At 52.6% G+C, this 23,970-nt stretch overlaps 1 protein-coding gene across 5 annotated transcripts in view; it reads right to left on the reverse strand.

The window, feature by feature from the left end:
* The window catches only part of CPNE5 (copine 5), a 102,167-nt gene that overhangs the window by 23,680 nt on the left and 54,517 nt on the right, over positions 1 to 23,970 (reverse strand). For all 5 annotated transcript variants that reach the window (XR_009565803.2, XM_060307813.2, XM_030870892.2 and 2 more), the window contains 5 exons: positions 19,618 to 19,721; positions 14,734 to 14,838; positions 7,323 to 7,364; positions 5,178 to 5,253; positions 1,137 to 1,190 (listed from right to left, as the gene is read on the reverse strand). Coding sequence is in view for 4 of the 5 variants with exons in the window: in XM_060307813.2 (XP_060163796.1) it covers positions 1,137 to 1,190; positions 5,178 to 5,253; positions 7,323 to 7,364; positions 14,734 to 14,838; positions 19,618 to 19,721 (381 nt within the window). In the remaining variant the exon portion in view is untranslated. The remainder of the gene's footprint in view (positions 1 to 1,136; positions 1,191 to 5,177; positions 5,254 to 7,322; positions 7,365 to 14,733; positions 14,839 to 19,617; positions 19,722 to 23,970) is intronic.

Consider the following 23,970-nt stretch of genomic DNA (forward strand, 5'->3'; position numbering starts at 1 on the left):
AGGTTCCTTGGAGGAACGCTGGAGTTCCCTGTCTGTGACCTCTTCTAGTCTGGAGTTGCAGTTGGCCTGACTCAAATGGCTACATCTGGCTGTATTAGGTGATGGGGCTGTGGCCCTCTAGAGTGGGAGGGACACGAAGGGTACAGACTTGGGTGCGTTTGCACTGCAAAGACATTGGTTTGTTCTATAAATGCACTGGTGGACTCCACCTCAGGGCCTTTGCACATGCTGATCCCTACAGCTAGAATTCTTTTTCCTCAATATCCTCAATACTTGCTCCTTCACCTTCTTTAAATCTCTGCTCAAATGTAACCTTCTCAGAGAAGCTTTCCTTGACTACTCTAAATAAAATAGTAGTTTCATCTCTTGCATTCCCTATCCATTTACCTCACCCTACTTCCTCCCACAGCAATCACAACCACCTGACACACACAGGTATTTGTGTGTATATTCGTGTTGTCTCCCCCCCACTAGACAATAAGCACCAGGAGGGCAGGGATTTGGGTCTTTCTTGTTCCCAGCTGTATCCCTCGTGTCTGGAAAGGCACCTGGCACATGGTAGCACACAGTAAATATTTGTTGAAGAAAGGCACGAATGTCCTGAAGATCAGCCCCCACAAGCCACTGGGCCGGTATAATCCCAGCATGGTCATGGTTAAGCAGGGGTACAGCCCACAACAGCTGCAAGCTCTGAATTTAATTGTTGTGCTCACTGCCATGTCTACCACCTTCTAGCTCTGTGACCTTGGTTGAGTCACTTCCCTGCCTGCAGCCTTGGTTTCCGCTTTCATGATGAGGTGATGATAATGTCTGCCTCTTAAGGAAACAACCTGTGAAAAGCACCTAAATGGGGAATTTCCCAGAGGGCCCAATAAATGCGACTCTTTTTCCTCTTCCTTCCACAGGAAGTCCCCATGGTAGTTTCTCTCTGGGATTTCTCATTCTGTATCACAGGGCCTGATGTGTCTCTTACACATCTACCTCGTGTTGCTCCATCGGCCCCATCCCTCCCCACCCCTAACCCTCCAGGTCTCGTTCCCACACCCTGCAGGAGCACACACAGACACACATGACTCCTGCCACCAGACCTAGCTCGGGATGTCTACACCCATGGCAGAAAGGGGGTGGCTACTCACTGTGCCAGAATTCACATATTTCTTTTTCTTCATTTTCTTTTTCGGGTTTACCACCTGCAGAAAAAAACGGTGACCAGGTAAGAAGGAGCGTTTCCAAGCAGTCAGGGCTGGGCGTGGCCCTGAAGGCAGGAGAGAGGGAGGAGTCGTGGGTGACTAGGTAGACACAGAAGGAAGAACGAACTGGATTTCGGGCACAGGTGGGAAGTGCAGGTGGGAGGCTAGCAGGCTGTGCAGGTGGAAACTGAGAGCCTGGGGAGAGAAGCCCAGAATAACCTTGGAGCCACCACAGGCATGAAAGGCACCCAGATGACATGGTGCTCACTGACATTCACGGGACGACAGCTTGCTAGGCAGCCTGTCGAAATGAGGGCACACTGCAGCCCCAAGACTACACTGCGCCTCAGTTTCCCAACCTGTTCTATGAGGGTGTGGAACTTTTAGAATTTACCGGATCTCGAACTTTTACCCCAAAGTAGCCCTCCCAGTGGAGGAGAATGAACACGGACTCCTGGGGGCCTGGGCATCGCCGAAAAATCTGGCCACAAGCACATTTCTTTGAAGTCTGCTCTGTTATCTTTAAATCTGCCTGTATGCCACATTTCCACTCTCTAATTATAACTGTTTTAATATTAAAGCACTGTTTTGTTCTCAGATCTTCTGTGAAGTGGGCACTGAGAAAGCATCCTGTTTGTTCTGAGGTTTCATGCATAACCTGGCACACAGCCCCTCCCCCATCCCACCCCCACCCCACCCCACCAGCCTCTCCAGCCCTAAGCGGCTGCACCCCCTAGGGGCCAGCCTAGCAACCTCCCAACTCCTGAGCTGGAGTTCTAAGCCTCCTCCTCTCCCTCTCCTCACATCCCCAGGGTCTCCAGGGCAGGTGTGGGGTCTGCCCTCCTGTGCAAGGGGCACTGAGGGGCTCCCAGGACCAGCAGCTGTGCTGGCTCTGGATACAGTGGTAAGACATTGCCCCCATTCCTGAGGACATCGTGGTCTTTGAGGGGGCAGGAAGTATGATAAACAGGTAATAGGTATGGGAGTGGGGTGGGGGGTAGAGCAGGAGCACCAAGGAGAGGCATCCACTTCAGACCCTGGGGTAGAGTGGGTGTGCAGGTGGGGGCTTCCTGAGGCAAGAACAGCAAAGGGAACCCCAAGGGAGGCACAAGCACAAATGAAGCCACGGAGACTGAGACAGCATGGAGGTTCAGAGAGCCTCAGATGGCATGATGGGGCTGAGAGTGGGGATGGGTAGAGGGGAGCGGACAGCGCTAGACCGCAGGGGCTCCTAGAGCTGTGATGTATACGGCTGCTTACACACGCCCTCCCCCGCCCCCCCAGTTGCACATAGACTGCGGGTCACTGGGGCATGGCACCTGTGTGAAGGAGCTTGGACTCCCCTTGTAGGTAAAGGTCCCTTTAGGATCTCAGCTGGTGTGGAGTCTCCCCCCTCCCCTGTGCGAACCAGGCAGAGGCAGTGGGTGACATGCACAGTCGGGGGTTAAGCAGGGCAGCAATGTGGTCAATTACAATTTTGGAGGAATATTTGGTTACTGACTGGAGGACGGAAGGAGGTGGAAAGGCCATTATGGGGCTGTCACAAAGTCCCTACACAGGGGAGACGGTGACAGTGGGGGTAGACGGGAATGAAGGGGACAAATGTCAGGATATTTAGGTAGCAGGAGGAGTAGGATTCAGTCATGGACTGGGTGTGGGATGAGGGGCAGGAGGTGTCAAGGATGCCTCCCCAGGTGCCATGGCCGCTGTGATGACAACACAGGAGGAGGAGCTGGCTGGCCAGGGGGAGAGGAGGGCTGCAGGGACTTTAGCCAGTGCATTCAGTTTGGGAAGGCTGAGTCTAAGGAGTGGCCAGAAGACAGCTGGGCATATGCGTTGGACACCCAGGCTGATGCTGGGGCCTGAGATGAGGATCTTTCCTGGCAGAAGCCTGTTCTCTCTTCAGGCACTTCTGACTCTAGAAGGGCCTTCCTGAGCCCAAACCGGCCTCCCAGGGATGCCCACCATGGTGCAAGGCCTGCCCCAGGGCTGCCAGAGTTAATTCCTTTTCTACCTGATGGCGTTTCAGATGTGTAAAGACAGCACTTCTTTTTGCCAGCGCTGCAGTTTCTCTCATTGATTGCAAGGGGGCAGGGACCAATGACTGAGAAAACAAGTCACTGAAGCCTGAGAGATCGTGGCCTCATCTGAGCCTGTCAAGCATCCTTAGAATCAAACTCCAGGAGACCTGACCCCTTCCCTTCACTTCCCTAAAAATGTCCTTAAAAGAGTCCAGGGCTTCCCTGGTGGCACAGTGGTTGAGAGTCTGCCTGCCGATGCAGGGGACACGGGTTCGTGCCCCGGTCTGGGAGGATCCCACATGCCTCGGAGCGGCTGGGCCCGTGAGCCATGGCCGCTGGGCCTGCGCGTCCAGAGCCTGTGCTCTGCAACGGGAGGGGCCGCGGCGGTTAGAGGCCCGTGTACCGCTAAAAAAAAAAAAAAAAGAGTCCAAAGACGGAGCGTGCTTCTCTCTGCCTGGGTGAGGGGACAGAGACGGCTCCGTCCTTTGTCCTTACAAAAAGCAAAGCAATTAACTATGAGGATCATGGCTCTTTCAAAGAAATCCATCACGTTCCATTCTCACAAATAGCCTTGTTCAATTGAATTCAGTGTGAATGTATAATAAGCACCTACTGTGTGCCCAGGAGGGCCCAGGCCAATGTGACCAGGGCAACAGGAAGGGCTGTCACTTTGTCTGCCCTTGGGGAGCTTCAGTCTAGTTGGAACACAAGACCTGCCCACTCGGAACAGAGATACAGGTTGAGGGAGTAGATGCATACAGGGATTAGGGTTCAGAGATGGGAGTCAAAGCCAGCTCTAGCTGAGTGATGTAAGGATAGACCCAGTTTGTAGGATGGTTGTAAAATGTAAATCTCCTGGCACCCAAGCGCTCAACAGATGAAACTAGGAGATAGCACTGACGTAATGCTCACTAGTGGCCAGACATTGTTCTAGTAACTTATTTAATTCTCAGTGTGCATGGCACAGAGTGGGGCAAGAACTCAGCCAGGGTCGCAGGGCTAATACATGGTGGAGTCAGGATATGAACCCTGGGCTGTAAATTAGGGTTATAAGTATCTGCAGTTCAGTAGGTCTGGCATGAACTATGCTGTCCATGAAGTTCATAAGTGGGAGAAAATAGGCCACCAGAGGAGTAGGACCTGAGCTAGATGTGGAAGGTGGGAGGGTATCCTGAGAGGGAGCACACACACAGGCAAAGGCTCAGCAGTAGAAAGTGTCCTTGGAGGGCAGATGATATTATCTCCAGAGAGACCGGGTGTCTTGTCCAAGGTTCTCTGGTCTAGATGGAGGTATCCTGAGTCCTGTTCCTCTCTTTCCTTCCAGAAAAGAGAAGATATTCTGCAGGCCCTGAGACTGCTCTGATTAAAGGCAGAAGGCTACTTGAACTCAGGACCTCAGGTCTTGGGCCTAGAACCTTCTGACACTGTTCCCCACCCTCTGCCCACCTGCACTTCTATTCCCCCTCCTTGTTGGAAGAGCTCTCTCAGGGGGGGCACTATAACTCAATGATTTGGAGTCAGATAAGCTTAGGTTGTTTGCCTCTTGAGTCTGCCACTTACTGGGCTTTGGTCAAGTCCCCTCACTTCTCTGCGATTCAGTCTCCTTAACTGTGAAATGGGACAATAACACCCACCTCACAGGAGAACATGCAAAAACCCCAGCCACGGGCTTCCCCGGTGACGCAGTGGTTGAGAGTCCACCTGCCGATGCAGGGGACACGGGTTCGTGCCCCAGTCCGGGAAGATCCCACATGCCATGGAGCGGCTGGACCCGTGAGCCATGGCCGCTGAGCCTGCGCGTCCGGAGCCTGTGCTCCGCAACGGGAGAGGCCACAACAGTGAGAGGCCCGCGTACCGCAAAAAAACAAACAAACAAAAAAACCCAGCCATGGCTCACTGTTAGTCCTCAGCAACTGGGAGCTACATATAGTCAGAGCAAACCCCAGCCTTCAGGTGTCTGCCTCACCTCATAGATGTTGAATTGGCTCTGCCCGCGGGCCAGCTCCCGGTAACTTGTGGTGAACTCCCCAATGAAGTCATGGCTGCAAGGGAAAGTTGCTGCTGAACGGCGAGGCCCAGGCTGTGCGCTGCCTCTGCTCATCCCCCCGCCTCTCATGTCCCTTCCCCTGGCTCTCAGTTCTGCCCGGGGCCTCTGCTCCAGGGGTACACACCAGCAGAGAGGGTGGGCCCCTGGGAAGAGTCCAGTGTCACCCATGGAGCAAGAAACCCAACAGACACCCAGCAAAGAGCAGGGTCCTGGAGAATAGGACCCACTTCTAATACTTGGATTCTTATTTGAACGAACGAGCAATAGTATGTATTTTGGGGACAACTGGGGAAATTTGAACATGCAATGAATATTAGATGGTATTCAAGAATTATTGTTCAATGTGTCAGGTGCAATAATGACATTTGTAGTTATTTAGAAAAATGCCCTTATTTTTTAGACATTCTCAATGAGATATTTAGAGGTAAAAATGCCATGAACTGTAACTTAAACTACATCAAAACATAGATAAGGCAACTATGGCAACATGTAACACTTGTTAGATTCAGGTGATAGGCTTAAAGTGTTCATTAAACTCTTCTCTCTACTTTTCTGTGTACTTGACATTTTTCCAATAACATTTTTTGAAAAGACAATTAGCTTTAGGTCCGTCCAGGCAGCTTGAGGTGTTTTCTGCAGTGTTTACACCTTCTGCATCTCTGCCCCACAAGCATGTGTTGACAGTAAGTGCAGCAAAACCTTGTACAAAGCAGAACTCCCATCTGCCCTGCGGTTGGCTGCCTTTCGCCACCACTCTCCCTGATAGAGGGCAGTGGTTAGCATGCTGGCCAGGAATGCCTGCTGGAGTGTTGTGCCCAGCAGGTACCCCTGGGGCCTTGCCCCACCTTGAGTCCACACTGTCTTTTGTCTACATATTTACAGCTCTCAGCATTCAGACTATGAGCTCCTTGATGGTGGGACCCAATGGCGTCTGGTAGCTGTCTCCAGCTTCCCTGGTAAAGGAAAGGTATGAGGAACTCCAGGGTAAGGTGATGAGGTGAATCGTGGGTGGAAGCCTGAAGCTGACTTGCCTGTGATGTGGTTAAAGCAAAGAGAGGAGGGGACAGAGTGAGCTGGCAGAGTAGTGTTGGCACTAGAGTTTCTCTACAGGAAGGTGTTGGGCAGGTGAGCTCCTTGGAAGGAGCTCCGGCCTAACTTAGAGCTGTACTTGCACAGCCCTTCACGGCATCCCCCATCCATGTCACAGACTTGATAGGCACCAGTGGAGATCAGAGGGCTTAAAGCCCCTCTATGACCCCCCTGGTAGCACCACAGGATGGAGGGCTCACAAAAGTCAGGAAGTATGACATACTTGGATTTGGTTGGATTTGGTTCAACAGACAAGCAGGAGCCGGTGAGGGTTCTACTAAAGTTGTGAGAGGCCTGTTCTGTTCCTCGTCTATGAATTCCCAGTGATACTGGCTCCTTGGGGGCACTTAGATACACAGAAGAGGAAGCCCCTGGCCTCCCCAAGGTTAGGCTCAGCCCTACTCAGGCTCTGCCTTACCGCTCCGGGGTCCATTCATATGCTCGCCTTTCCCATATCCCACTCCGTCAGCCCTGCTCCCCACAAACAACTCCTCTGAGGAGTCAAGGGCCTCCTGCTAGATTTCAGGGAGTCTCTGAGAGCCAAGCTCATCTTCTGCACTTCAGTCACCGCACGATGCTTAGCCTCACACAGAAAACGTGGTCATGAATGCTCAGGAGGTCACTAATATCTGCCTGTACCTTAGAACACGCACATTTCAGAAAATCCTACGTTCTTCCAAATGTGGGGAGATTTTAGACACTGGCTGGCCGCTAGGCAGCTGTTTGAGGAAAAGAGGCCTCTTACACCCCTTGCACCATGTCCTGCAGGACACAGGCCCTCTGGTGCCTCAGTGGAGCTGGGCATGGAAGAGCCACCGAGGCAGTGGTCCCTCCACAGGAAACCCAGGCCCCTCACCCCCCAAGCTGCCATGGGTGGGGACCTGGGCATAGCTCTCTCCATGAGAGGGCAAGATCCACCTTCCTCCCAGGGGCTGTCCCCCTCCTTGCTCACCTTCTGTCCTTCTGCCAGCTTACCTGCCATCTCGATCCCAGTCGTATACCTCCACCTTGATGGTCCTGTAAGGCAAAGGGCCCATGGTGGGATGGACTTGACCCAGCACCTGCGTAGCCTGAGAATGGGGCCACCTGCGTGGCCTTCTCACGCTCCTGGGCCAAAGGGGGATGGACGAACACCCACCTGGCTCTGAGGGCCCTCGGTGAAGAGGCAGCAGCCCAGGAGACAAAGGAACTATCTTGAAGCCTTTAAAGGTCTTAGGGACAGAGGCAGCTCCAAAGCTGCACTGGGACTTCCCTGAATTTCAGGGAAGATGTAGAAAGGCAGCCTCAGACTTCAGTTCACCCCACCTTCTCTTGGCCACCCCAGATGGGGCACAGATCCCAGCATGAAGCCATACTGCAGTTTATCAGGGGTGGGGCCGTTAGAGTGTGAGTGTGGTGCTCCGTAGATCCAGGGCCTAAGCAGGGTGGGCTCTCCTGGTGGGACCCTGGGGTTCAAGGAGTCTGAGTGGTGGGGAGCTACCCCGCATGTCAGGGATGGACGCAGGGGTCCTGACTCAGGATGGCCTGCTGAGCTTTTCCATGCCAGACTGGCTCCTGAGTGAGGGTGTAATTATCTTCACATTTTAGCCTGTCTGCTTTAATTAGTTTGTTTTGACTCCTGAGCTTGGGGCTGGGCTTTGGGAGCCCATTTTATTTTTAGCCTGTTTCTATGGCAACAGGCTAGCAGACCAGAGGCAGAGGAGGGAGGTGGAGGTTGCAGGTTAACCCTTGGTACCAGCAGTCCTCCAGGGATGCCCAGGGATGGGGCAGATGCCCGGGTCCCTCTGCAGGGTCAGGGTCTGGAGAGGTGGAAGAGGCATGGGGGAGCTGGGTCTCCAGCCTTCAGTTCTAAATGGGGCACACAGAGGCGGCTGCCCAGGCCCGTGTTCTATGAATATCTCATCATTTGGCCCATGGCCGCGGCCCATCTCCTCAAGTCTGCAGGGAGCCGGCCTTGGAGTTCCAGAACCCCCAGAAGGAGGCGCTGTCTCCCTTCAGATGAGCCTCCATGGGGCATGGGGGTGGGATGCGGATTCTCCCGCATCAGGGTAGAAACTGTTCAGGAAATGAAGGGATGCCCAGTACGTTGTGCAGCAACTGGATTTTTGTTACCAAAATGTAAAATGGGGCAGGCATAGAAGCCCACCATTTAGAGGAATCCTTTAAATTTTTGTGAAAAACAAAAAACTATGTCTCTCTGAGGAGAATTATTATGGAAAGAAAAATAAAATCTAGGCCTCTGAAGGTAGGCTGGTGATCTGGAAAGAGTAGAAAGTGTCTGGGGTGTGGACTTGGATGCTGGGCCCTTTGCACTGGGACCTGGAGATGTCGCTTAACCTCTCTGAGCCACAAAATCATTTTAAAGTAGGGATAATAACGGCCCTACAGAATAGCTGTGGAGACAAATTGGTAAAACTGCCTGGCATGCGTTGGATCTCTATAAACATGCCTCCTGGGCTTCCCTGGTGATGCAGTGGCTGGAAATCCGTCTGCCAGTGCAGGGGACACGGGTTCGATCCCTGGTCCGGGAAGATCCCACATGCTGCGGAGCAACTAAGCCCGTGCGCCACAACTGCTGAGCCTGCTCTCTAGAGCCCGCGAGCCACAACTATTGAAGCCCACGTGCCTAGAGCCCGTGCTTTGCAACAAGAGAAGCCACCGCAATGACAAGCCCGCGCACCGCAAGGGAGACACAACACAGCCCAAAAGAAATTAAAACAAAAAAAAGCCTCCTCTCCACTTTAGCATTTGGGCCACACCTGGGATAGTTTTGTTTGTTTGTTTTTTTACAATAAATTTATTTATTTTATTATATTTATTTATTGTTTCTGGCTGCATTGGGTCTTCATTGCTGTGCGCGTGCTTTTCTCTGGTTGTGGCGAGCAGGGGCTACTCTTCGTTGCGGTTCGTGGGCTTCTCATTGCAGTGGCTTCTCTTGTTGCGGAGCACGGGCTCTAGGTACGTGGGCTTCAGTAGTTGTGGCACGTGGGCTCAGTAGTTGTGGCACGTGGGCACACCACAACAACAGACCACCAACACCAGTCCCTCAGGTGACTAGATCAGTGACAGCCAACGTGCTCAGAGGCTATAGGAGGACCCCAGTCATAGCCACGGCCTTGGATACCCAAAAAAATCACTGGGGAGAATTTTTTTTTAATCTCACTGCCAGAAGGCGTGATTTAATTGGTCTGGATAGGGTTCAGGCACAGGTAGTTTTTAAAAGTCCCCTGGCTGATTCTAATGTGCTTCCAGAGCCACTAACCTCTCTAGATGAAATTAACTGGTTTTCAAACTTGGTTACACATCGGATCCCCCAGGGAGCTTTAGCAATCCTGATGCTGATGCCTCACCCCAGAGATTCAGAATCAATTGTTCTGGGGGTGCAGCCTGTGCAGGGGAATTGTTAAAAGCTCCTCAGGGGGGCTTCCCTGGTGGCGCAGTCGTTGAGAATCTGCCTGCCAATGCAGGGGACACAGGTTCGAGCCCTGATCTGGGAAGATCCCACATGCCGCGGAGTAACTGGGCCTGTGAGCCACAACTACTGAGCCTGCGCGTCTGGAGCCTGTGCTCCGCAACAAGAGAGGCTGCGACAGTGAGAGGCCCGCGCACCGCGATGAAGAGAGGCCCCCGCTCACCGCAACTAGAGAAAGCCCTCGCGCAGAAATGAAGACCCAACATAGCCTAAATAAATAAATTAAAAAAAAAAAAAAGCTCCTCAGGGGATTTGAACTTGCAGCTGAGGTTGAGACCACTGAGTATGAGATTCCTGTGCCAACTCACCCCAGTAGCAATCACAGCCAAGGCTCCAGGGACGGCTGCAGGGAGTCAGATTAGCTCGGAGACCGAAATCTCCAGAACTGGGGAAGAAGGAGGTGCCCAGAGGCAGGGGAAGGCAGAAGCAAAAGCCAGACACAGCTGGTCAGTAGCAGCACCAGGCCTCTTGGCAGGGAGCCAGTGTCCTGTGGGTCTCTGAACGCGTGGGGCAGGAGTGACAGAGCGGGGTGTGTGAGCCCCAGCAGGCCAGCAAGGATGGGGAACGCTGGCAAAGACTCCAGGCTTGCCCCCCAGCACACCAAGCAGCTCTGTCCATAGCCTCCTCTGAACCGAGCTGTAGGTCTGCTCCTAATGAGCCTCTCCCTCTCCCAGGCAGGGAAAACAGGAAAAGGTATGTTTCCCTGATGCTTACAAGTCCCGAGGGCCGACAGGCCTTGAGGGGTTCACCCTAAACTAACTGAGTCAGTCCATTACTCTGAGAAGCTGCTGGGAGGAAGAAGAGCATCGAGCCTCACAGGCCCAGGCAGTGAGGCTTGATGGCAGAGGTGCTGTGCAACCCCAGCTGTACTGCACTGACTGTGGCTCCTGTGTCTGAGTTCAGCTTCTGCATGTGTGAACCAGGGATAAGACACTCCTAACTGAAGCCATAGTATTGGGCCCAGCCCCTCCCGGTGCTCAGCGTGTGGTGGGGTTCAAAGGAGAAGCAACTGGTTCAATCCAGGGGGCCGAAGTTTGGGTGATGTGACAGCCCCCCAGCTCCTGGGAACCCTCTCCCTTCTCCAGGTGAAGACCCAGTACGCTTAACACCCTTTTAAAACCTACTTATTCACCATGAAGGTGTGAGTGAGTGATAGCAGCCCAACACAGAGGAATTTGGTTTAACAGGGACAAATCCTCAAGTCGCAGAATATTCAAGGACAGAGCAGGGGGACTTCAGGGAAGGCAGGAGAAGTGCTTTCATCACCCTTCACCTCACTTCACCCCACTGGAGGGCTAGATTAATTCTGACCCTGAGTCCACTTCCTCTGACTCAGGTTCTGCTCAGCTGGGTCACTTGGGTTTGGTCTTGTGTGGACTGGAAACACAGCAAAGGCGGGGGACCCCAAACCAGGGGAACCCCAAATTAGAGGGCCAGCCCAGAAGTGACTTCTGGAGAAGGGACATGCACCTTCTCCTTGCCCTGGCAAATGACATAATCTGTGGTCCTCCGTTTCCCCATCTGTGAAATGGGCATGTCATTAGTACCCATCTTCTAGGGTTATTGTGAAATTTAAACTCACAAAATAAGATACTGTATTTAAACCAATTAGGACACAATTTGGCCCGTGTCCTAAAGACTCAGTAAAGCTTAATGAGATTAACTCGTTTCCACCCCCATCATTCCAAGAAAACGGCCCTTTCTCAGCAGATCCCTGGTTCTCACCCCCTGGCCCTCTTTTTCACAATAGTAAGTTGATATTTCTGTTTGAACTCTCTTCTCTCAGCTCCCTGACTATGGCTGCCCTCCCCCTGGTCCCTTCTTATCTCTCTGACATCCCCCTACTCCTGACCTCTGCCAGCCCCCCTCCTGGGGACTCCCAGACCTCTGTTCTCCTCTCCCCTGGGAAGAACACCACTGTACCTGTCCCATAGCCACACAGTCTGGCTCCCTGTCACACTTCCCATTTCCACTAGTGGTACCATCGTCTCTCATCCTCCAAACTCCAAACCCTAATAATCTCTACGTCTCTTTCACTCCCATATCCAGGCAGCTGTCAAGGCCTTTTGAGTCTTCCTTCTACCTCCTATCTCGAAGCAGACCTGCTCAAGCCCCTGAGCAAACTCTCCTAGAGCTGTCCTCCAAGTGTCCCACCCCACTCACCCCACGCCTTGACCATTCATCAGCAGAGCGCTGGAGTTTAAGAACACAGATCCTAGAGCCAGCCTGCTTGGGTCCAGATTCTGATGCTACTGGCAGTAAGACCCTGGGTGAGTTACTTAACCTCTCTGGGCCTCAGTTTCCTTACCTACGAGATGTGGATAGTATTTGTACCTTTTCCAGAAGAGGTACTAATTGTTGGGAGGATTAAATTAGTTCACATACATCAATTACCTCAGAAGTGCCACAGGAGCCTTTGCTGTTATTATTATGACCCATGTCTCCCACCTTGGCCTGGGAGCAACCTCAGAAGGAAACTTGGGTCTGAGAGCTCACTGTGTCCACAGCACCCAACACGGTGTCTGGTGCCCGGCTGGCCTGGAAGACAGGGCTGCTGGATTAAACCCAATGTGTACTGTGAGACTTCAAGAGGTGCCTCGTAAGTAGAGGAAAGCGGCCTTGTTTTCCTGAACAAGGCCCACCCTGTCCTGCCCTACGGGGGCCTCCCAAATGCCTGCACCTCCTGAGTGGCTGTTGTGTATGTGGGTGACCCTAGGGCTCAGCAGGGGGCAGGTCTACTCGCCTACCAGGCCAGTGTGACACACCTGACACCTCCATTAGCACCACTGTCAGTCACATCACAGTTAATCTGTCCCTGGCTTTGGAGGAGGGCCCAAGCTGCCCAGCCATCCTGGAGGGAAACCAGTCCAGGGCTCAGCCTGGGAGGGGGATGGGAGCCCACCTGGGCTTTCCGCAAAGCCTGCACCTTCCCCCCACACCCGCACCTCCTCCGATGGCTGACCGGAGAGCCCAGGCCTCTGAGCTGGGCTGACCTCCTTACAAGGCTGGATTCTGAGGCCCTAGGAGGCCTTCCCTGGGATGCAGGTTGTGGGGGGTCAGCTGGACAAACCCCGAAACCTCTAGGCAGTGCAGTCGGAAATCCCAATTCCTTCCACCCCTATGAGAATGGAGCTGCCATGTTCTCCCATCCCCCAACCTTGAATTTCCGCTCCCTTCCTCTCTATCCCAACCATTTTTCCTACATCCCTTGTCCCCAGGAACTGACGCTGCCCCCGCAACCTTCCACCCTGCCCTGAGCCTCCTTTAGACCCTGTTGCTTCAACCCCTCCCATTCCCCACCAGGGGAAGCCCCAGGACCTGGCTAGACACGGAACGGGGGTTTGTTTGGCTGAAATGCCTATTTTTGTTTCCAGTCTCATTTTGCACAACTATTTAACTGTCTAAAATATATGTGTGCACATCTGAGCTCCCTGTAAACCCCCTGAAGACAGAAATGCGGCTACATTCCCTTGAATGCCACACAGCTGGAGGCGCAGTGCTGAGCACATCGTAGGTGCTCAATGACCACCTATGGAACAGACTGTGGCTTTTCTGTCCCAGCCGAGGCAGGAAAAGAAGCCACTTCATCTCCTGGATCAGCAGCCTAATAGGGAGAGAGACAGGGGTGCCTGGAGGCCATCCATCTGCTCATTCCTGTCCCCTCACCCCACCGCACATACCCTGTCAGTAGCCACTGTGAACAGAGTGCCAGGGAGCCCATGCCAATGCCACCAGCCAGGATGCCCTGAGGTATCTGTTCTGACACCCTAGGGCTCCTGTCAGAGTGGCCAGCAGAGGCCCAGCTTCCTCAGGGCTGCCTGGACAGCCCTGCCCGAGAAGCCCCTGCCAGCTCGCCCACCTGCTATAGCAACCACCAGGAAACCAGGCTGGGTTCTTGTGACTTAACACAGACCAATACCGTGTTACAGCTCCCATCCTACGTGTCCCCTCTCCCCCCTGCACTTGCCACAATTTGTAATTATATGTTTCTTTGTGCAATTATTGGATTAATGTCTGCCTCCCCCGCTAGCATATAAACTCCAAGAGGTTGGGTGAAGGGTGAAGACTGTGTGTTTTGTTTCCTCCTGACTTCCCAGCATCTAGTGCAGTGCCTGTCACATGGTAGGGCATCAATAAACGTTTGTGGATGAAATGCTGAATGGTATTTTATGTATACCAGAGCCTTACATGTAGGTTGTGAGCTTCAAAGCAGCCCTACAAGGTAGGTGGATGTTTAGGTACCCAGTTTACAGATAAGGAAACTGAGGCTCAGACAGGTCAAAGTTTGCCCAGGTTGAGAGTGCTTTTTTCGTCACAGGGTCAGGATTGGAAACTAGGTATCCGTATCTATACTCAACAATCTACACTCAAACAATGATGAGGTGTATTATGAGTAGGCTTTGTAGCGTCAAAAAATTCCATGAGCTGTTTGCACTGCATCCCTCACCTCCATTTATGGCAACTCATCTGGCAGCGCATATCCTGGGATCCTGACTCCCCAGAGTCTCTCAGCCAGGAGTTGGAGCTGCTGGGGACGAAGTCACCTCTACATGCATCTAGAGCCGCCATCTGGCCCCCACCTGCCCCTCACTGGGCACAGTGAAAAGACCAGCTACTGAGCTCCGGGCAGGGCGCCCAACACACACCAGGGCTTCTCTGAAATCCTTGGTACCTCCCATCCCCCCAACCTGGGAGGGCTTCCACCAATGGGAAAGTCAGACTGGGAGGAAAAAAGGCGGGGTGTGGTGAGGGAAGGGCAGGGAGCCAGAGGGATCCCCAGTTCCACCCTGTGCAGGGCCACCAGCACGCAGCTCCAGGAGGCTCTGCTCGCTTGTACTGATGGGATGGCCCTCATCAACGTGACCGTGCCCCCCGCACCTGTGCTTGGGGACAGGGGACATTTTCTCATCTCACCGATCATAGTCCCCGTTGCAGAGGGCTCTCACAGGAATGGAGAAAGTTTGCCAGACTGGGTTTAGGGTGTTCTTCATGACCTCAGTCTTGTGGCAGATGGTGAACCTGGCAAAGAAGAGAGGGAAGTCTGTCAGTCCTGACTCCAAGGGAGGCAGAATTCAGATCACCAGAGGGGCTGGCTTGTTAATCTCTGCAGTTGCCAGACAGTAGAAACAATGGCTTCGTGAGGTGATGAGCTGCCTGTCACTAGCAGCATCCAGGTAGAAGCTAGACAGCCATTCCTTTTTTTTTTATCTTTGTATAAACTTCAGTTTATTTTATTTTTTTAACATTTTTATTGGAGTATAATTGCTTTACAATGGTGTGTTAGTTTCTGTTGTATAACAAAGTGAATCAGCTATATATATACATATATCCCCATATCTCCTCCCTCTTGCATCTCCCTCCCACCCTCCCTATCCCACCCCTCTAGGTGGTCACAAAGCACCGAGCTGATCTCCCTGTGCTACACAGCTGCTTCCCACTAGCTATCTATTTTACATTTGGTAGTGTATATATGTCCATGCCACTCTCTCACTTCTTCCCAGCTTACCCTTCCCCCTCCCCGTGTCCTCAAGTCCATTCTCTACATCTGTGTCTTTATTCCTAGACAGCCATTTCTTGATAACACTACAAAAAGGATTCCTGCACCAGGTAAGAGTGTCAGGAGATGTGGCTCTGGCCCCTGTTCTCTGCGTGACCTTGAGCAAGACTGTCCCCCTCTCGGCCTCTATTTCCTCGCCTGTAAACCCAGGGAGTTGGCCACTATTAGACTTCCTTCATCTGAGATCCATGGAAGGATCTGGAGATGGGCTTTAGGGGTCTGTGAACCCTTGAAATCGTCAGTGGAACTGGGTGCCTGAGTTTCATGTGCTTGCTGTTCCCCTGTCTGAAGGACTCTCTCCCAAATTTCCATGTTAACGGCTCACCTCCTTACTTCCTTCAGGTTTCACTCAACTGTCATCTCTTTGACATGAGCACCTGCCCTGAGAACCATTATCTAAAATTTATACCCCCTGGTCCCCTGACTCTGAGATATCCTAGTCCCTTTCCATACTGCTTTTTCCATCCCATCTGTCACCATTTGACATTTGACATGGTCTGTCTTTCTCCTTATTTCTTTCATAGTCTGTCACTAAAATGTAAGCTCCATAAGGGCAAGGGTTTGTCTTCCTTGTTCACTGGTATATCTCTAGTGCCCAGAATAGCACCTGGCACTTAGTAAGGTGTTCATGTAATATTTTTTTCAGAATGAACTAATGAATAAATGTATTTCTCAGAGGAGAGTTTCCATAGCTCTCACTGGCATTTCAAGCCAGTGAAATTAAAGCCCCTGGCTTAGATGATCTCTAAGACCCTTTCAGCTCTTGTAGTCTGAATCCATGAGCTTGCTTTGCAAACTGAAAGTGCAGAATTGGCTTAATCCCAGCTGGGCCCCGATCCAGCGCCCCTGCCCACTCCCCATGCCGTGCCTGACTGGCCCCGCCGTGGAAGCCTGCCCTGCCACGTGGAGGGGCAGCGAGAAGCCAGAGAGGAGCTCAGGGCAGGGGCTGTCCCCATGAGATTTCCCAGCATCCACCCCAGCTACCTCCTGGCTTGGAAAGGTCACCCAGGAAGGTGCCTGGGCACCGCCCATACCCACACAGCCTGTGCCATTTCTTCTCTGGCAATTTTCAAGTCAAAATGTCATTCCTGTCACCATGGCTCAGCGTTTCTCTTCTGTGCTCCTTCTCGCCCACCCACTGGAGTGTGAGGTACATGTGGGAGACCTCCCCACACACTCCAGAGCTGGTGATGGGGACAGGAATGGGGACGGGGAAAGGAGGGGCCACAGCTGCCCATGGCTGGGGCAGTAGGTCAGGCAGGAAGAGGAGCCTGGACTGGGGGAGGAGGCAGGAGCAGCAACTGGTGGTGAAGGGAGGAGGGTTCGCACCCTGCAGGAGCCCTAACCTCCCACCTGCAACAGTCGCACAGACCTGCTGTGGACCCTCCCCGTCTCCCCACCTCTTTGGAACCACTGCCTTCTCTAGCTCCTCTCGCTTGCCAGCCAAAGTGCCTGACCAAGTCTTCTAAGCTATTAGCCTCATTTCCTCCCTAGGTCTTTCTTCCTGAGCCCTGTATGGTCTGTTTTCTGCTTCAGACTCTTGCCTGAAACCACTTTCTTTAAACTCCCCCAAGCCCCCCGCCTTTTCCACCACTAAATCCACAGGCCCCTCGATCCCCTGATGTACTTGCCATGGGGGACAAGGCCCTAGTGTGGAAATGGTCCCTGCAGTCATCTCCCAGCTCAACTCAATTCATTTCAACACACACTCGGGACGTGGCTGTGGGGTGAGAGTGTGAACCAACGGGGTCAGACAGATGTGGGCTCCGGTCCCAGGACCACTACCTCCAGCTGTGCAGCCCTGGGCACGTGACTGAGCTTCCCAAAGAACCGTAACTAACGCTGCCAGATCCTGTTCTAATAACCCGAATTAACTCATTTAATCCTCACGGCTTCCCTGGGAGGGAGGTGTTATGATTCTCCCCATCACACACACCAAGAAACTGAAACGCAGAGGGTAGGGCCCCACTGTCCAGAATGGTAGCCACTAGCCTCACGTGGCTATTTACATTTAAATTAACTAAAATGAAATGAAATAAAAAATTCAGTTCCTCTGTCGCACTAGCCCCTTTCAAGGGCTCAGCAGCTATACGTGGCTGATGGCGACCATAAGGGACAGTGAGATACAGAACATCTCCACCATCACATAAAGTTCCATTCGGTTAGACACGTGCCTAAAATTACAGAGTTAATGATTGGCAGCGACTGGCCGAGCCCGGCTCTCCATCACCACATTCTTGCTCCCAGACCAGTGATTCTGATTGAAGAAGACAAGGTATATGCAGTGCCAGGAGCACGGGTGCTCCGTGGATGCTTCCTGCCCTTTTCCCTCCTGGCGTGGCAGGCCTGACATTTCACTCCCTGTGGTCCCTCTGGATCGGTTTCTCCAGCTGCCCTTGGTGTCCCCTCACCCCAGACAGAGCCAGCCCATGCTTCAAGTGAAACTCACCCCCAAATAAACCCCCATCGCCTGCCCCATCTGACCAGCTCCTTTGCCAATTTCAACAGTCTGGGTTCCCCGCAGCTCGTCTGCCAGGGAGGGGGCGGTGGGCGGTCCCCACCCAAGTTCCGCAGAGCCAGGTCTTGCCCTGCCCTTTTGCCCATGTCCTCCCCTCCCTGCCTCCTCCCCTGCATTTCCACAGCTCGCCTGGCGCAGCACCTCCCACCTGTTCACCGCGTCAGTCACGAGTCTCTCCCTCTCCCCCGCCCCCTCCCCACCCAACCTACACACCGCTCTGCTAGAATAATCATTGGCAAACACTCTGCAACATGTCCATCTCCTGTTCCACAACCCAAATCCCTCCCTCCTGCTGGCCAGTCAGCCCTCGCCGCTGAGACAAGCCCTGGGGCGGCCCCTGCCCTCCTTTCTGGAGGGGACTTGCATGGACATTTCCATGGGCACCCAGAACATTACTCAGACCTTTTCCTCCCTCCCTCAAATCAAGTCAAAGTCAACAAGAATTATTTAAAGAAATCCTGCTAAGAGTCCTACGGTGAGACAAAGGATCCTTTTGTTATGCAAATTATCGTACCTAATTTCCCTTGTTTTGTACGCTCGTTTAAAGATCAGTTTTCCCTTCGACTGAAACATACCTCCTCCCTGCTGCTGCCCTGCCCCCCAACACACACACACACACACACACACACACACACGCACGCACGCACGCGCACACGCACACACACGCACACACCCAGAATTTCAGATTCTAGGGGACTTAGCGAGGCCTCCCTGCCCTCTGTTCAGGGCACACTTGCTTTGCACACACTGTTTCTCTAGTATGTTATTCTTCCCTGCTCCTCCCCCCACCCCCAAACCCCAAACCCCGTGGACCCATTTTTTTCCTCTCCTTCAAAACCTTCTTCCTAGTTCCCTTCTCCAGCAGCGTTTCTCTAATTAACCTCCCTGGCCCCATCGCTTCCTCATTCTGCAGAATCCCAGCTAAGCAGCTGCAGCCTTCCAGAGCTGTGGTGCTTAGAGACCATGGAGACCACCTAATCTAACCAGATCATTTTACTGATGAGAAAACAGGCCCAGAGAGGGGGCATACTTGTCTAGGGTCACAGAGCGGGTTGGAAAAGAGGACTTACGTCCCAAGACCCTCAACCTAGAATCTGTCCCTCTGTGTACATCACTGACCTCTTACATTGCCCAACGAGTTGTCTTTCCATCATATTGTGGGTGGCTTCCAGATTAGGGAGAGGAGAGAAGGAAATGGAGGCTTCAAAGATGGGAGGGATTTTGAATGAAGTCTGGGGCCAAGGGGGGAAGGGGGTCCAGATTTGCCCTGCTGAGTAGGAAGTAGGGGGGGGAATATGTGTAGTGGGGTGTTAGGAAGGCTGTGCGTGAGCGAGGACAAGGCTTAGAGATGTAGACTGATGCATGTGGAAGAAGGAATAGACTATCAGAGGGGCCCCTCATTCCTGCCCTAGCCCTGTTTTTGCCCGCTCCCTCCATCTCTGACATGCCCAGCGCCAGCCTTTTAGTAATGACCCTCAGAATGGCACTGTGGGCTTGCAGTCTGCCCCTTATCCCCCACCAGCCCCATCTGCGTGGCCAGGGTACTACCTTGGAGCCCCTGACTTCCACCCAGAGCCCCTGCCCTCTCTAGAGCAGGGGCCTCAGGGCAGCAGCAGGAGGAGATGGCCCAAGCCACCCCCGCCCGGCAAGTCACCACAGTCCATCCCTCCCCCCAAAGCCCATGCCCCCAGAAGTGGGGGTGAAGCGTTGCCGGAGAACTCACGTTCCATCCTCGTTGCTTCTGTAGAACACCAAGAAGGGGTCAGACTTCCCAAAGAAATCTTTCTTGTCCAGCTTGTTGGCACAGAACTGCATTGTGGCGACATCCTGGTGGGAAGGAGGGAGAAGAGGGGTGTGAGGCACAGAAGGCTGGAGGGGGGCCCCGTCCCTACGGGGACACAGCCCCAGGGCCTGGGGATTCTGGGCCCCAAGCCAGTTAGAAAGGACAGCAGCTCCTGCCCTGCACCACATGCCAGGCCCTGAGCTAACACTTAGGAGGGTCTCATTTCATCTTCAAACAACCCCACCCGGCAGGTCTGGTGGAGCAGCCGGGCAGTGAGGCAGGTGGATTCTGGAGCCGGCTGCCCCAGTTTGAATCCTGGCTCTACCACTTTGTAGCTGTGTGACCAGGCAAGGGAGGTAACCTCTCAGAGCCTCAGTTTCCCCTCTGTAACATGGGGCTGACTGCAGTACACACTTCAAAGGGCTGTGGTGAGGGCTGAATGAGATCAAGTGTGCGAAGTCTGGAGCAGAGTGCAGGCACGTCACCCACTCGGTCAAGGTTCATGCACAAGGTATCATCGCTATTGTACTGAGTGGCTCAGAGAGAGGTGCAATGACTAACTCAAGCCACTCTGAGCTTGGTCACCTAACCCCAAGCCCTAACCCCAAGCCCTCGCTGGCCACATCGCCTCACTCCCTTACATGACTGTATGGTTCCTAGAGGACATTCAAGTTTACGTATCACTTTCACATGCACTGACTCACAAGAGGCTCATCTAACCCTGAGGTAGCTATAGCTGGACCATGACCCCCCCATTTTACAGCTGAGGAGCCTAAAGCTCAGAGCAGGGAGCAACCCCTACAAGTTTATCAAACAGAGCCCTGGGTTTCTGACTCCCCTGACTAGTTCACAGCTTTGGCTGACCCAGACCTAACACTCAACCCAAGAGCATAAGGAAGGTACCAGGCCTAGTGAGAATCGGTTGACCTCTCCTCTCACACGGCTCCTAGCCGCTCAGCTCGCTGCAGCCAGCAGGGCACTGGGCAGAGATGCCCCCGTGTCCTCCTCTTTGCCCATCCCCCTGTGGTCTCTTCAACCTGAAAGCTCTGCATCCCGACAAGTCAGCTGCCAACCGGCCAGAGCTCAAGGCTCTGTCAATAGTCCCTGGGGCCTGGCCTGGCCCTTGAGGGAAGCGAGGCAGGAAGCAAGCCACCCAGCTCTCTCACGCTGCCCGCTTCCTCTCAGTGGCGAAGAGGGTCTCTGGAGATCAGTGTCCTACAGCCCAGTGAGGACCAAAATGCTGGCAGGGATGAAGATGCAACCTCTCACAACTTGAAGGACATGGTCAAAGGTTGGGGCAGTGGGTACGATATAATGGTTAAGAATATGGTCTCTGGAGCCAGGCTGCCTGCTTCCGTTCCATCCCCTCACTAGCTGTGTGATCTAGGGCAAGTTACTCACCCTCTCTGTGCTCAGTTTCCTCATCTGTAAAATGGGGTACAGGCAAGGCCCACCTCATAGGCTTGTGAGAATGAAATGAGTTAATTGAGTACAGCGCTGAGAACAGTATATTGCACACACTAAGTACTGTGTGTGTACAAGTTATGATGATTTGGATATTTCTCCCCTCCCCCCGCCCACTGTGTGTGGTCTCTGTCCCTGCCCCACTCCCACCTCTACCACCTCATATGCCTTCCCTCAAGGACATCTGACAACAGCAAACAGAGCATCCCTCCATTCACTTGCTCATTCATTCATTCAACAAACATGTATTAGATACCATCTGTGTGGGCCTGTCACTGAACTCAGTGCTTTACAGCCTTATCATATTTAGCCCTCAGAATAATCCTTTGTTGCTTTTTACAAATGAGGACGCTGGGGGTTGGGGGAGCTAGGTAACCTGCCCAACATCACCAGCTGGCAACTGGTGGAACAGAAATTCAACATGTATGAACTCAACATGATTTCAAAGTCATGCCTCTTCCAGCACAGAGCACACTATAGTTCACAAGACCCGCTTCCCTGTATCTTTAGAGTCGCTGATTTCTTCTGACTCGGGTCAGGGCTGGATTCGGGTTGGCCTGGGCTGAGAGGGTCTCCTGAAGGGAGGCCCTGAGGGGCAGTGCTGGGGCACAGTGGCCAGCACATGGAGGCACCCAGGTAATGATGGCTTTTATCATGTCCCTCAGCATCGCCCACCTGAGAGGGACAAGGAGGCCGGATTGGGGGCTTCCAAGGCCTAGAAGCCCCAGGAATCTGAGAGCCTCCTGAGGAATCTAGGACTTCAGACCTGGAATAGAGAATGGCTGACTTACCGAGCACTTACTCGATGCCAGGTGCTGTGTTAAGCCTTCTCTTTACACATATTATTTTACTGAATCCTCATTATAACAGTATGAAGTAACTCCTCTAGTCTCCCAGTTTACAGATGAGGAAACTGAGGCTTTTAGAGGTCGTCCAAGATCACACAGTGGTGGTAACAAAGGCAGTTAGACTTCAGGGCTTTCCCTCACACCCTCCCAGAAAGATATCTAGCCTTCTAAGTCCATCCCCAGCAGTCACTATCTTTCCCCAGGAGAAAGTTCCAATCCCATCCCATGCTGGATGGAGGGAGCACTTTAAACGCCTCCCTGGGGAGTTCCATCCCAAGGCCTAGAAAGAGGAGGAAGCCTAGGACCTGGTAGGCTCCTCCTGGCACTGGCTATATAATTTGTGGGACCCAGTAAAAAGGGAAAATGTGAGGTCCTTTGTTCAAAGAGTATTAAGAGATTTCAAGACTGTAACGGCAGAACATTAAACCAAGAGCAGGTCCTGTGTGACTGAACAGATCACATGCCCATAAAGTGGGCCCTGGCTCCTCCCCATGGATGGAACCATCAGCGGCATCAGAAAACAGACCAGACTTTGCTGAGTAGGAGCCCCAGCAAGGAATGCAAAGCTCCGAGTTCTAGTTTGTCCCAGCAGTCCTTCAAGCCCTCTGAGCCTGTCTTCTCATCTATAAAGTGACGCACTGGACAGGATGATCACCACTGTCCTTTTCAACTGGGCGGTTTAGGTTTTGGCGCTGATGCCACAGGGAGTGTACTGGGAAAGGGGCGGCATCTAGGGAAGGCTGGTGCTCAGGGGACAGTCTGGGGATCCAGGATCCCTCCAGCATAGCTTGGTGGTTATCACAGTGACCTCTCCCACATCTGGAGGTCACCTGTGTGACACCTTCACCTGAATGGATACAGGCAACCTGCACATGACACCTATACTGGTTGACTATGAAATACACACATATATTTGAAACAACCAAAACAGATGCCACAAAATCCAGAGGCAAAGCTCTTATTTTTCCTTCCTAGAAGGACCCCTGCGGGCCCTGCAAGGTCAGGGAGGGGAGCAGGAATATCAGAAAAATATTAATGCAGAACTTAATAGACCCTAACTTCCAGGACTATTTAGTGCTCCACTGGGAGGGCCATGGTCCCAGCACAGCACCTGACAGAGAGAACAGTACAAAGGAGCCACAGACACCTGGTTGGAACCCCAGCTCTGCCATCTCCTAGCTGAGCAGCCTGGGGCAAGCAATTTAACCTAAGTCTTGGTATTCTCCTCTGGAAAAATGGAGTAATAATGCCCCCTGTGAGACTGTTGGGAAGACCAAGGGAGATGATATATGTTAAGTACCAGTCCACAGTGCCCAGCATAGAACAGCTAAAAGAATAGAAGCCAACACTCGCCAAGTGCCATCTACTCCCGGGCTGACCCATATGGAATTGCCAATGTTCAACTCGTGTTTATCTACGATAACTACAATCGTTATTCCCATTTTAAAGCTGAGGAGACTGAGGCACAGAGAAGTTAATACCCTTTCCTGAAGCTACAAAGCTTAGTAAGAGGAGAAGCTTGGATTGAAACAAGACAGTCTGGCTCCGAAGATTAATAACTGAGATTCCAAATGATGACCCCGAATCATCAAGATAAGTTTAGTTATGTTTTGTAGCCTCAGTTTGAGAAGTCAGGAAGTGTGAAATCCATTTTAGAAAAGTCTCCTCTATGCAAGCTAGCTAAAAAAAAAAAAGACTGACTCTGAAATTCATCTAACTGGAAACATCCACCAGTGAGCCACATCTCATTCCCCCACCCACCCCCATGGCAAATATGTGTGAGGCATTGCTGGGAGCTTATTTTGTTCTTCAACATGATCTGCCTTCCCTATCGCCACACAGACCCAGAGACATTCGCCAAAAGCCCATTATGATAAACTGTATGGGGCCATTGTCAAATCCGTGGGCATAAGACAGAACTTCAGAGAGCTTTCTAGGCTATAACCAAGGCAAGGTTCCTCCCTAATGGGTGTGTGGCCCA

The sequence above is a fragment of the Globicephala melas genome, chromosome 11, assembly GCF_963455315.2.
Source record: "Globicephala melas chromosome 11, mGloMel1.2, whole genome shotgun sequence".
Lineage (NCBI taxonomy): Eukaryota > Metazoa > Chordata > Mammalia > Artiodactyla > Delphinidae > Globicephala > Globicephala melas.